The sequence below is a fragment of the Hoplias malabaricus genome, chromosome 8 (assembly GCF_029633855.1).
Source record: "Hoplias malabaricus isolate fHopMal1 chromosome 8, fHopMal1.hap1, whole genome shotgun sequence".
NCBI lineage: Eukaryota > Metazoa > Chordata > Actinopteri > Characiformes > Erythrinidae > Hoplias > Hoplias malabaricus.
Window position 1 is genome coordinate 37,090,169 of NC_089807.1, and position 14,193 is coordinate 37,104,361.

The 14,193-nt window shown below is 39.4% G+C and overlaps 2 protein-coding genes across 7 annotated transcripts; both read left to right on the plus strand.

Moving 5' to 3' along the window:
* The first annotated feature begins 175 nt into the window (after positions 1-175).
* On the plus strand, positions 176-10,995 carry LOC136705705 (uncharacterized). 6 transcript variants are annotated; one of them, XR_010804075.1, is made up of 7 exons: positions 176-309; positions 1,521-1,631; positions 2,622-3,556; positions 3,760-4,267; positions 6,127-8,247; positions 9,411-10,139; positions 10,866-10,995. XR_010804075.1 is itself a non-coding variant. In XM_066679415.1 (6 exons), exons 2-6 carry the CDS (start codon positions 1,529-1,531, stop codon positions 9,632-9,634), a joined length of 3,891 nt encoding a protein of 1,296 aa, XP_066535512.1. In that variant the 5' UTR covers positions 187-318; positions 1,521-1,528; the 3' UTR covers positions 9,635-10,277. The 6 variants fall into 6 exon arrangements, 1 of the variants encoding a protein (XP_066535512.1); XR_010804071.1 differs by having other exon boundaries at positions 187-318; XR_010804074.1 differs by lacking the exon at positions 176-309 and adding an exon at positions 441-553.
* timm10 (translocase of inner mitochondrial membrane 10 homolog (yeast)) lies at positions 10,970-13,162 on the plus strand. Its single transcript, XM_066679416.1, has 2 exons — positions 10,970-11,103; positions 12,422-13,162. Exons 1-2 carry the CDS (start codon positions 11,033-11,035, stop codon positions 12,615-12,617), a joined length of 267 nt encoding a protein of 88 aa, XP_066535513.1. The 5' UTR covers positions 10,970-11,032; the 3' UTR covers positions 12,618-13,162.
* The last annotated feature ends 1,031 nt before the right edge of the window (positions 13,163-14,193 follow it).

A 14,193-nucleotide genomic window follows, 5' to 3' on the forward strand; every position in this document is an offset into this window, starting at 1 on the left:
TAAAGCAAAATAAGAAATATATATTTAAACATAATATCAACATTGTTTCTGAGAAACCATGTTAGAAAAAAAATAGTCCTGGGACTGAGGAGTTGCATTTTTATCATATATTTATGTATTTTAAGTTGAGGTTTGTGTTTGACATTGACCAGTACTCAATAGCGCAGTGGCCGTGATTCGGGATGTGCGTCCTCTGGTGGCTAGGCCGTGAACCACAATAGCAGAGGGGCATTAATTAGCTACTTTTGAATAAAAACCAAATATGGTGCCAGTGGACAAATCTTACTTCCAGACGATGAGTATGAATCGGTAAGTGAGGTAAGTCACAAAAATGTTTAGATCGAACTAGATATTTTTCACTTGTTCAATCAGCTTAAACAGAAAATATAGAATTACGGCTGACAATTAACTCACACTAAATAAAATGGCGTCCTCCTTTGCCAGCAACAATGACACAAACTAAGCTTCCCTATATTACATTTTTGAAATGTTAAATACTTCTCACATTTTTGTGGCTTGGTATAACCAACTATTTCGCTCTCCACCTGAAAAGGTACTATTATATTTCATTTAAGGTGGAATGGAAAAGTCGACTAAAATGAGATATTCATTGTAAACCGAACACTGCTTAAACATGCTTAAACATAATTTTCTACACTTAATTTTAATGCATTACATCACTGCTGTAGTATTTAAAGTGGAAAAAAATGTGTCCGCTTCATTCTCGTTAATCGACAAACACTTTGTAGTTTAAAATATGCTTCAAGCGTGATTTAAAAAAAAAATATGAAATACTACTAGGCCTTTACACTGACTCGGCCGTTTACCGTTGAGGCCTAAAAATATGTAGCGATAGGGAGAAAGCTTTTCGGATCGTGTTAAGTTTACGCCTGTTGTTGGCACTGGTCACTAAACTAGCACCTGTGGTTACTTGAGCAGCTCATTTGTTTCAGGTTTCCTTTTGGACGTCGTGCTAGGGTAGGTACACAGATCTCATAGTTCTTTATATCGTCTCCGTTAAACCTGAGTTAACGGTCGTTATTTAGCAACGGTTCTTCCTCTCCTTCCAGTGGGAATTCGCCATTTTCAGTCAGTGTGTTTTGGGCAAAATCTCTTATTTAATTTGGGTTTTGTGTCATAGGCGTGATTTTAAAGGAGGAATGAAAAATTTGACCTTGTGATTTTAGCCTGAAGATTTTTTTTCCCGCTTTTTAACACCATGGACCTCATTGGTGCAGTTAGCAATTGTAGAGTTACAAAGTGGAGCTGATAAAATGGACGTTAGTGTACAGTAAAAACAGAGGTATAACCCTCTTGGACTGACAGCAAACATCTCTTTTTTGATATAGGTTTATATATTATTTCAGTTGCAATCTGCTAGCAAAGCAGAAAAAAGTAGTAATGAATATTTGAAATTAGATTCAGTGTGTATCCTTTCTAGTGCTTTAAAGGCTGGTTTTGGGCAAATATAATGAACAAATTAATGTTACTTATAATGATTCTATTCATTTGAATTGAAGCTCTCAGGATGTGGAGGTACAGACAGCCGGACTTTGCCCTGCATTTGCTTCGTGGACTTCAGAAACAGCAGAGAGCCGGTGTACACTGTGATACACTGCTCCAGACAGAGGGTGAGAGGACAAATGCTTATCTGGTTCTTAGAAGAAATGTTACATGCTAATGATGTACAAGGCAATGTGTGTTCTTGTGTATTTACATATTTAATTATTTGGAGTTGAATGAGTATTTGATTAAACACAGGGAGGGAAGGAAGAAAAAGAGGACTCAGCTATTATCAAATTTAAAAAAGTTGATGATCTGCAGTATAAGCTTGTTATGAACCAAATGTTGAAATAAGGAATGTTTTATCATTATAAAAAAATCATTATTTCTTACCAATGTTGCCTTGTAGCAAATACAAATTCAGTGTTCACTGACAGCTGGAACAGTTAACAAAATAATCAGTTTCCTGTGCACTCCTTGTTCCTACCCAGATAGCAGACACATTTGGGCCAAATCTCTCACTTTTGGCACTTAGTGCTCAGTTATTACCCTGGCAGGTGTTGCAGGGGCCGGACGTGTGCCAAATCTCATAAACTGATTTGGGTTACAGCATGTGGGCCAAATTGGCTCCACAACACATCTAGCCCATATAAAGTAGACCTGTTGCTTTTGAGGCAGCCAAACTCACCCTGGGTCAATGCTGTCATTCAAGACCAAATCTGGGCCATAATAGACATGCAGGCATTTCCGACATTTGGGAGGCACTAATTGCTATCTGTGTAGCTCTGACTACACAATCCATACGATGTAATGAACTTGGTAGTGCCCCATACTGCAAGTTTGGAATACAGCTTTAATGCCTTTAATGATGTAAAATAAATACTTCACCTCTAATTTATTTTTATACAAAATGACATTTAATATCTTTTTGTTCTTATGGGTTATGAATTATATGTAATATTAAGGTAAGTTGAACTTGTACTTTAAGAGATACTAAATCATAAAGTTGTTTTGCAGATGTATTTCCTATTTCAGGAAGGTCTTTGCAATTTCAAGGGAATGTTTGTTAATTTGTTTATATTTCGGTGACTTCTCATTTTATGCTCTTCCTTTTGTAGGGGTATCTATTCCTGTACATAGCTGTGTGTTGTCTGCTCTAAGCCCAGTGTTTTCAAGAGCTCTCACCAACTTCCCTGCACTTCCAATAGGGCATAGTAGACTTGTGAGGCTCAATGCAGTATGTTCCCGTGCCCTGCTGAAGCTGGTTGGGTTTATATACTCTGGGGAAATGGAAGGGGAGGGGCTTGTTGAACATAAGAATGTGATTGATGTAGCTCACAGGCTCGGCTTCGGTAACTTGATAGACAGGTTGAATGTGCATGAGATTGAAAAAGCTATGAGATTGAGGGATGTTGGACTGCAAACAGAAGGGGAAAAGAATGATGAAAATGTGCAGATCTTACTAGAAAACACAAATGTTACAGATTCAGAGACTCAGACAGACAATCCTGACGCTCACCTTGTTTGCCCTGTGTCTGACCGGTCCATTTACCAACTTGACAAATTAGCTTCTCAGCCTTGTGAATTGAGAACCAGCACTTCAGCTGTTGGACTTGATTGTATAAAATGTGTCACTGCTTCCTCCGGTCTCAGTGGAGAACCAGATCCTGTGCACTCCAAGTGTTGCCAGCAAGTACAAAAGGAAAGGAGACAGATTCCTAGGAATGTAGGCCATCTGGGAAAAATGTGTCAGAGACAAACACTGATTGTTGATGAGGTCCGGTCTGAACTTCTGAACTCCAGAGTGTTGGACAGTGTGAAACAAACTGGAGGGAAAAATTTTCGTAAACTAGTGGAAAAACTTGGTTTCCAGAGCAGTACTGGATTCAAACAGCAGAGAGAGACACACATCTCCCTAAAGATAAAGCTAAAGAGAATAAGAAGAGAGGCACTGTGGGAGATAGTTAGTGTCCAAGAGGAAACTGGAGCTGATGGATCCTCTGCTTCAGGGAGTGGTGATGACAGGCCTGGAGAGACTCACAAACACAATGAGGTACCAGCTATTTTTAGTTCCTAATTTATGCTAGGATGATTTGTAACCATCACATCTTTACTAATAATTAAATATTTTAAGGAGATTTAAAGTCCATTATTTGTAGAATTCTGGATATAATAAAACAATATTTATCTTAATTGTAATATCAGTGTCTAACCATTTTGTATTTTACTCATTTCATACCCCTACATTCTCCTCAGGATTGTGCCACACTCTCACAGCCACAAAGACACCACCCTGAAGTTGTTCTGAGCTTTTCTCCCATGTACACGCATCAGAATCATGGAACCATAACACTCACACCCCCCTCTGATCTGACAATGTCTCCTCCTGCCACCCCTACTAACCCCATTCCAGAGCAGTCTGATCCCCAGGCTACTGATACCACTCCTCTTTCCTCCCCTTTGCAAGTGCCATCTCCATTGTCAGATGCAACTCCAGCTGAAGAGTCTGATGAGCATATTGCGAGGTTGTTTGAGGATATGGTTATGATGGGACTAAACATCTTGCCTTCAGTGTCAGAGGATAAAAGCAATGACATTAATCATCGGAGTAGGAAACGTGCATCACCAGAACCACACTCAAAAATGGGTCAGTGTGAGGCTACTGCTCCCTGCTTGGTTGTGTGTGACCATAATCTAGGGCCTGGGGGATTCCATGATGCTAAGAGATCAGCTTTAACAGTCTCCTCTCATCAAGGAGAAGCAGGTAAAATGGCATACACACTTGTTGTGATACTTTGTCATAATCGATTGTAATTTGGGATCACTTCATGAAGTTTTTTAATCATATACAAGTGCATCTTAATAAGTTAGAATATCAAAATGTTCATTTATTTCAGTACTTCAGTTCAAAAAGTGAAACTCGTGTTGATTCATTACAGAGTGATCACTATCAATTTCTTTTAATGTTGATGACTATGGCTTACAGCCAATGAAAACCCAGAAGTCATTATCTCAGAAAATTTTAATATTATATAAGACCAATTTAAATAATTGTATTTAATACAGAAATGTTGGCCTACTAAAAAGTACGTACAGTATATGCACTCAATACTTGGTCAGGGCTTCTTTTACATGATATACTGCATCAATATGGCATGGCACTGCTAAGGTGTTGTGGAAGCCCAGGTTTCTTTGATAGTGACCTTCAGCTCGACTGCATTGTTGGGTCTGATGTCTCTCATCTCCCTGTAGACAATACCCCATAGATTCTATGGGGTTTAGGTCAGGCGAATTTGCTGGTCAGTCAAGCACAGTGATACTGTGGTTATTCAACCAGGTATTGGTATTTTTGGCAGTGTGGACAGGTGCCAAGTCCTGCTGGAAGATGAAATCTGCATCTCCATACAGCTTGTCAGCAGAGGAAAGCATGATGTGCTCTAAAATTTCCCAGTTTGACGGCTGTGCTGACTTTGGACTTGATATAACAGTGGACCAACACCAGCCAATGACATGGCTCCCCAAACCATCACTTATTATGGAAACTTCACACTAAACTCAAGCAACTTGGATTGTGTGTCTCTCCACTCTTCCTTCAGACTCTGGGGTCTTGATTTCCAAATGAATACAAAATTTACTTTCATCTGAAAACAAGACTTTGGACACAGTACCAGTCCAGTCCTTTTTCTCCTTGGCTCAGGTAAGACACTTCTGGCATTGTTTCTGGGTCATGAGAGGCTTGACACAAGGAATGCGACAGTTGTGGTCCATTTCCTGGATACGTCTGTGTGTGGTGGCTCTTGAAGCAGCAGCAGTCCACTCCTTGTGAATCTCCCCCAAATTTACAAATGGCCTTTTCTTGACAATCCTTTCATTGCTGCGGTTATCCCTGTTGCTTGTGCAGATTTTTTCCTTCCACTCAACTTTCCATTAATATACTTGGAAATAGCAGGAGCATGTCAATGACTGCCTTCTGGACATCTGTCAGCAGTCAGCAGTCTTCCCCATGATTGTGTAGCCTACTGAACCAGAATAAGCGACAATTTTAAAGGCATAGAAAAACTTTGCAGGTGTTTTGTGTTGATTATTCTAATTTTATGAGATAACCCAAAATTATTTTCATTGTCTTTTCATAGTCATCAACATTCAAAGAAATAAATGCTTGAAATAGATCACTCTGTTTGTAGTAAATCTGTGTTTCACATTTTGAATTGAATTACTGGAATAAGTTTTTGATGATATACTAATTTACTGAGATGCACCTGTATATTGTACACTTTTCTGCATGTGTAGATCTTAAATAACAATATTATACTCATTAAAACTGAATTTTGTCTCCACTGGTCCAGAGCAAAATGTTTTATAGTTATAAATCTAGTTCTCAGTGACCTAGAACCAGCCCTCAGTTTTGTCCTATTCCAGTTACTGAACTGAGTCATATGATCAGAACAGCTCCTAAGTTCCTAGTTCTGGATGGAATGCATGATTTGTTTTATCTGAATCACAAAATGGTGGACAATGTCACACTAACTTCACTGGGACTTTACAATTCTTTATAGATAACCCTTTTTACCTCTAACATAACTCTGTCTGTGCTCATCAGTGACCATCATTTTTGTTGTCTAGGGTTTCAGTATTCTGAGAAACATTCCAAGTTTGGATCTGTGGAGCTCAAGGATGTGTCTTCAGTGTCAAGTCATTCAACATTTCCCATTACGTCTGCTTGTATTACATCTCAGAAGGATTCTGGTGCACCAGTAATATTGCAGAGTTCCACCTCAGAAAAGAGCCTAATGTCCAGCATTCCTTTTGGTTCTGCAAGTCTTGAGGTGCCAAGCCAAAATGTAGGCGAGTTGAAGAATGTTTTGGATAACCTCTTTTGGACTACAGATCATTATGTGAAGTCTGTGAAACAAACTAACGACATAAATGGGAATTATGAAAGCTTAGCTGCAGCCACAAGCAATGTGGCCCAGGATTCTTTAGACAAAGGGAATACAGTCTTACAAACCCACAGTAATGCAGACCATTCAGCAACAGGCAAACAGGGTTCTGAAACTGAATCTTGGAGGGATAAAAATCTTCCTAAGCCCTTTCCTCATATAACACATCACACGTCAATCCTTCTTCATGCCACCACTTCTGATGAAGGCACTAATTTAAGTGAGATGAGACTCCCAAGATGTCTTTCACCTCTTGTGTCAAAAGAGGGAGAGACTGAGAGTTTTAATGAAGAACGCAGACAAAAAGTTAAGTCTCCATTCGTTTCTGCATCAGCTGTGACCTTGACAACAGGTTTGAAGTCCAAGAATTCTTTCCCACAGCCTCAGCCAGTTCCTGGAAATACTAGCCAACAGAACACTTCATGTACTCATCATTATAAAAAGCAGCATGTTGCAACATCTCTGAATGAAGCAAATGAAGATTGCACTGAGGAGAAGAGCAAAGGACAATTAGGGCAGGATATGAGAAAACGCCCGATTCTTAACAATCAGATTTGTGAAGGCATCAGTACCACACAACTCGGTGATGAGAATTCTAAGTGTAAGCTAACAAGCTTCTGGAAAAGTAAATCTCACAAGAGCAGAGATCAAGATGATTTTACCAGAGACATGTCTGACAACCACCTTACTCATGACTTGGATGAACACACTGCAAAATCAACACATTCAGCAGAGCACCGTGATTTGCAGAGAGCAGTAAATGAGATAGCCAATGGATGTGAAGAAAATGCAACATTAGAGCCTACTATGAAAAATGCCTCAGCTGGGATTAAGGAAAATACTGATGATGATAATGTGACCAGAAATGAAGCCATACAACCAAACCAGCAGGCTGTTCAAGCTAAAGGAACAAGTATTATTGATCAGGTTTTCCACCAGACCATTTTTAGTGCAGGAGCCACTGTCACTAGTCGTTTTCCACCCATTGACCAGCAACTAAAGTCAAGTTTATGCAAAACCGAGAATTCTCAGACAAAGGAAGGGAAAAGGAAAGCTGGTCCCTCACTACCACACATTATCAAGAAGCTCAGAAAACTCACAGAGAAAGATAACACAAGGGGAAGAAAGTTGATGGACAACAGTGCACAGGAACAGAACACTTCAGCTGGAAAATGTGAGACAAGAGTGGAAGTAAATGATAAAATAGAGGAAGTTCTGGGCCTAAGTCAATGCATAAACATTGATTCAACATTCATTGTAAGCAGTGAACAATTAAAACTGTCATCTGAAAATACTAATGAGTGCTTGGTTGATGGAAAGACTGGAACAGAAGCAGATCAGGTGAAATACACAGGCAATTCCTCCATTCAGCCTACTCTTAGTTCTCATTTGTGTACTGTTCCATTAGTGAACACCTTTGGTAGTAAGGTGGAAATTAATCAACAATGCAAATCACCTAAAGTCTCTGCAAATAAAGAGGTAACATCAAACCAAACTGAGGATTTCCATCTCGCAGAAAGTGTAAAAAGCCACATTTGGAACCAAGAGGTAGTGGATTGGAATGAAGAAATGGAAGTAGGTGATGTTATGGACTTCCAAAGAGGGAATGAACAACAAAGAGTTGAGATAAACAATATTAAGGTAGAAATGATGGAAGAGAGCGCTGCTATGTCTGCTGAAGGTCAAGGAGAGGAGGCAGGTGCTTCTCTCCGGCCCAGTGAAAAGACTGACAAAGAGGAACGGGTTTCTGTTGCTTACAGTATGGAACCAAGGGGACAACCGTCTCAAATGTCATCAAATGAAGGTAATGCTGTTGTGTTTTTGAAATGTACTGTTATGAAATTTAAATGCACATTAATACACATTCAATAGGGGGAAGTGCCATACTCGGTACAACAGCAGGACCGTTTTGTTACTATTTAGAATGTGCTCTAAAAAAACACATGCAACAAGCAAAGTGGTTTGAGATTTCATTATTTTTTTGTACCATCATCACTAGTATTAAAAAAACAGCGCCTTGGAGGGGCCATGCTTTAAAAAAAAACAATCGAGGGAATGGCAACTGGGGCGACATGGTGTTGTCAGGTTGTGTTGCTGTCACAGCTCCAGTGATCTTTGGTTTGGGGTTCATGTCCCGTTCCGAGTGACTGTCTGTGAGGAGTTTGGTGTGTTCTCCACGTGTCAGTGTGGGTTTCCTCTGGGTGCTCCAGTCTCCTCCCATGGTCTAAAAACACGTTGGTAGGTGGAAAAAGTGTCCATAGGTGTGATTGTGTGAGTGTGTCGCCCGATGAAGCACTGACTCCCACTTCAGAGTGTGTTCCTGCCTTGCGCCCAGTGATTCCAGGTAGGCTCTGGACCACCACGACCCTGAACTGGACAAGTGGTTACAGACAATGAATGAATGAATTAATGATTTACAGTTCATGCCCCCTCCAGGCTGTGTTCCCATCTTGCATCCAGTGATTCGGTCCAAACATCACACTAAAATAACATTTCGATTTTAAGATGTTACTTGTGCAAAGTTACACACATAAACCTTGCTCAACTTACAACATACTTCTGAAGTCAAATTTGAAGAATGCAGCCATGGTTAGATAAGATTCCTTGCTGTTTTTTTTTTCTTTAGAGGATAGATATGAGGATAAACATGGCTTCCTATTTTGAGCAAGTCTTTGTCAAAAACACTTGGCTTAGTGCTAGTTATGTACACCAAATCTTATCTAACATCGGAAGAGAAGAAAACTCCACCCAAGCATATTGTTCTTGATAATGCAGCTGCTGTGCTTTAGTGAGAAAAACACTGTGTGATCTTAGGAAACTAGTGTTTTGATCTTTTTTAGTAGAAATTAAGGAGCATGAACTATTTAGTAAATGTATATCAGGCATGCACGTATTTATTTAAACCTATTTATTTTATTTGTTGAAATCAATTTTTGCGAAAGAGCTTTCTAATTTGTTGTTTTACAGGTGATCCCCCAGTTATCACAGCCAAAGAAGCACTTCACACATCTATCTGCAATGAAACTGAAGCTCAGAATTGTGATAAAGAAGAGGATGAATTTGTGGATGTTGTCTCAAGCTCTCCCAGTGATTTTCCATATTCTGAACCAGTCAGAGAAAGCAGTATCTTTCTGATTGAGGAGGATGTTGAAATGGAAGAGGAGGAAGAGGAGGTCGATGTGACAAACTGAAATATTTTAAATTTAGGAATTTAGGAGTCTTTTCATTTTGTACCAACTCTGAATCCAGTCTTTACGTGTTTAATGAATATTGAGGGTTTGTTGAAGTCCCTCTGAATACAAAATATTAATAATTTTATTATTTGTTTTGAATCTGTATATGTTACATTTTTTTTATTATTATTAAGAAAAAGTTTTATTTAAAATTATACTTCTGAGATGGTTGCCATCAGCCAGAAAATCATTGCAATTGCGGTGTTCTTTCTTTCTTTTCTTATGACATTTACGTTAAGAAATCTGCGTGTATTCAAATATTTTAAAAAAATCAGTGATGTTATTGCCATTTCAGAAATAAACTTGATACACAATCATGCCGCCAGGCGACTCAGTGTGGACATTACAGGAGAACGGCGAGAGTCAGCGCAGACATTAGGAGTCTCTTCATAGATTCAGGTCTTTGAGAGTCGACTCCACAACTTTGGTCTTGATGTGTTAGGATTTTGACGACACGTATACGGTACACAAGCTAAATAAGTTTAATTTGCTTTGGACCTGTAGAAACCGTGCAATAATTTGTGTACACAAGTTTGATTCTTAAAGAGGACACAATTGAAATACGTATTTTGCCTAACCTGGCAAGAATAATTTCAAATGCTCCATATCCTTTATAAATACAAAATCTAAACTATTATCCTGCATATTCCTAAAGTTATACATCCCTCAATATTAATAGCCTACTTTAAGTTGATAAGACCAGTGCCGTTCCTGTTCCTCCCCTTTATGGAGTTTATATAGAAAATGTGTGAATCGATTCTAACAATTCAGGAGTCGAGCATTTCTGGGAGCCATTTTAACAATCTAAATTCTCCCTACTCCCCGTTTATCGCATTACACGTTACATAGGGAGTCGTTCAACCTGAAGCTGAATACAAATACCGATTTAAATAAGATATTCGTGTGTTTGCCATTGTGTCTTGACCTATGTAGGTTGTTATTTAAATAGAAAGGAATAATAATATTTCGGACAGCCGACCACAAATAATATATAACTCCTCGATATTGGGGGTCAACACCAACACAGCTGACAGAGAAGAGATGTTTTACTTCAGATAACGTTTTTATAATGATTTAAAACTACCATAGGTGCGGTTTCGCTTTTGCTGGGTGTATCTTAATTGTTTATTTTTTAATCAAGACGAATCGGTTCCTCTGAACCTTCTCTGCTCTTATCAATTTGATTCAGAGTCGACACGGAGTCCAAACTACAATGAATGAGTTGTGCGTGACCCGGATGTAGTGTGGACCTGGATGATCCCCACGTGTGCTACTGTCGGTGCTGAAGGTTAAATCGTAACCGCCGCTGTAGGTTCATCGGTGAATTGGGGGAAACCGGAGAGGGACGCGGCCGACATGGACCCCATGAAAGCGCAACAATTGGCGGCCGAGCTCGAGGTGGAAATGATGGCAGACATGTACAACCGGTAATGTGCAAATATAGCAACTGATGTCGGTTAGCTTCATAGCAGAGGGTTTTTGTTATCTGGAATCAGGAGGGCACGCTAATCGATTTTTCCTTCCACCATTTAAGGTGCAAAGAAAAATAACAAGAAACCTCAGGCCCATTTGATTTAGCAGCTGATGTCAATATCAGATTCAGATTTTCTCTCACGTTTGTTTCTCTATTAGATCTCATAGATTAATTAAAGCAGCCATTTATTACGGATATGGTATTTCTATATGCTGATATTTTTGTATGACTAGCAGATTCAGTTTATGAATATGTTCATCACGTCTAGAGCAGCCAGCATACAGCCACTCTTCACTGCTGATGTGTTAAAGCAGCATCTCCTTGTAACTAAGCAAAACCAAAAACTCTCCCAGTCCTTGTCACTTACAAAAAACTGCAATCAGGCAATGATATCATCACATGAATTAGATCAATGTGAAACACACCAACCTAACTGTAATCGTCTTCTAGTTGTAGAATTCAGGATATATGTAGCTGCTGACAATGTCAAGGTCAGCCATCTCTTCCACATTGAAACTGACCATATTCAAAAGTCACCACTGATTCCAGTTGTCTCCTACCTACGTTTAAATCAGCTCATTCTAATCAAAGACTTTTGAGGGAAGCATATGGGAGTGGAGCAGGTGGATTCTGTAAAGACAGGAGCTGAATTCTACAGGAAGGTAGATCTGCAAGAGAAGGGTTAGTCACCATGTGTTATGTTGGCTTACCTTAGGTTCTGTGTTCACCTGCCTGCATAGATTCTTCCTGTAAGAGTATCTCAGAACATATAAATATTAGTGGTCTAACACTTCATAGGAATACTGCAGTGAAAAACTGTGACAAGAATTCATGGGCAATGAACATTGTATTTAAGCCCCCTCCCCCCAGCCTTCAGTTAAACTCCTAAAAACTCATCTCTGTTCATCAGAAGTTAGTGTATAAACACTACACTTTAATTTAGTATGTGCAGATCTGTGAATTTGCAGTTAGTCCCTGTCTCCATCTCCATTTACCTTTTTAGCCGTTTGCTTGAAAGCCTTGCCCTGTAATTTGCTGGGATCGATTCCTTAGGTTTATGAGGTAAGAAATCGCAGCTGTCTAAACTGGCCATTTGGAGACTGAAATGCTCAGCCATGTCATTAAACAAAGATTGTGTCCATGATAAGTCTCCTCCTGTATTAAAAGGCCAAACCATCATGTGCGTACATGGATGAGTCTATTCAAAACCATTTTTGTAGTGATCAGTACTGCTCTTTTACAACCACTATTTATTATTATTCTTTCTACAGCATGACAAACGCCTGCCACAGAAAATGTGTTCCCCCTCACTACAAGGAAGCAGAGTTGTCGAAAGGTGAAGCGGTGTGTCTGGATCGCTGTGTAGCCAAGTACCTGGATTTGCATGAAAGACTGGGCCGCAAACTCACTGAGCTGTCTGTACAGGACGAGGAGATGATGAGGAAGGCAGCTACAGGGACTGGATAAACCTAACGCAGACTCTTAAAGAGCAACAAAGAGCCCTGGTAGTGGGCCTGCAGGGAGACTGTGTTATCATGGACATCCAAGTGGAGTATGATCATGGATATGAGAAGTCTAAAACAAGCCTTTACCACCATCAGTATTGGGTTAAATCTCTCTGTGGAGAAGGAGGTGGTGGAGCTTATTGTATGTGATATTTGAGATGTTATTGGGGGCCCAGTGTTGTAACGCAGTCTTAGTGGATTTGAAATCCATGAGAAGTTGTGACATTGTTGATTTATTAACTCATCGTTTAGGTTTCATGTCTTGTTTAGAAGCTCAGATATGTGCGGACCATGTACTGTATGAAGAATGGATGTGTGGTGGATCATTTAGTATATTACCATTTACTGACAGCTGGAGGATTTTTCTTTTGTTTGTTTTTGTCTTTTTATATTTTGTTTACTCAAAATGTGCATATTCTCAAACCTTACAACAATACGTGCAAAGTTTTATTGTATTCATGTCATTTTGGAAGACTTTTGTTTCACAGCTTAATTAAATCTGCTGATGTACACGTTTTCTTTGTTGTGTGTTTTTACTGTATAACTGACCGATAGATGCATAGTAATATTTAAATAGTAGTGTGAAATATATTTATTCATGGGTCAAATGAATATACCACTTCCAGGAGTGTTTTAGTAGCATAATTGCACTCAGTGATTATTAAAACTGAACTTTAAAAAAAATGACAATCCCTAAATAAATTGGGTTCTTTGCTGGTAGATGTACTAGAAAGTCCTTGTAGCAAAAGTGCATTTTACCACTGTGTTACACCAGCTTTAACACTTTATAATTGAACACTTTAAAATCATTGGGAATTCATTCATTCATTATCTGTAAGTGCTTATCCAGTTCAGGGGCGCGGTACAGAGCCTACTTGGAATCATTGGGAGCAAGGTAGGAATACATCCTGGAGGGGGGCACCAGTCCTTCACAGGGTAACACAGACACACATATTCACTTACACCTACGGACTCTTTCGAGTCGCCAATCCACCTACCAACGTGTGATTTTGGACTGTGGGTGGAAACGGGAGCACCCGGAGGAAACCCACACAGACACAGGGAGAACACACCAACTCTTCACATACAGTCACCCGGAGCGGGAATCGAACCCACAACCTCCAGGTCCCTGGAGCTATGTGACTGCGACACTACCTGCTGCGCCCTATCGTTGGGAACTGAGGATACTAATTGTTTTGTAATTGGACATATGTGTATATCTATATATTTATATTATATAATCTGGTAATTCAGCTGCTTACAGGTCTGGTTGCCTTTACCTGATTCTCCTGTTAATGATGCAGAAAGGATAGTTTAGCACGTGCATGCTCTGTGTCTAGCCATACTCTAGGCTACAGCCATTGTCTTGCTGAAATAACCATGGACTTCCCAAAGTAGGATTTCACTATACACTATTTTTTTCATTCTCTCATTAGAGATATTATCTCATAAATTTATAAGAAGTATAGGATTTTTAAATTATGATTTATTTTAACTTCTATTGAGGTAGTTTTTGATGGAAAATTCTAATAGTATCC

Excerpts from the sequence above, each read along its gene's own strand:
- LOC136705705 (XM_066679415.1), top strand. The coding sequence starts at position 1,529 with ATGTGGAGGTACAGACAGCCGGACTTTGCCCTGCATTTGCTTCGTGGA. Across the intron at positions 4,268-6,126 it reads CTCTCATCAAGGAGAAGCAG|GGTTTCAGTATTCTGAGAAA; the intron begins GTAAAATGGCAT and ends TTTGTTGTCTAG. Across the intron at positions 8,248-9,410 it reads TCAAATGTCATCAAATGAAG|GTGATCCCCCAGTTATCACA; the intron begins GTAATGCTGTTG and ends GTTGTTTTACAG.
- timm10 (XM_066679416.1), top strand. The coding sequence starts at position 11,033 with ATGGACCCCATGAAAGCGCAACAATTGGCGGCCGAGCTCGAGGTGGAA. Across the intron at positions 11,104-12,421 it reads ATGGCAGACATGTACAACCG|CATGACAAACGCCTGCCACA; the intron begins GTAATGTGCAAA and ends TTCTTTCTACAG.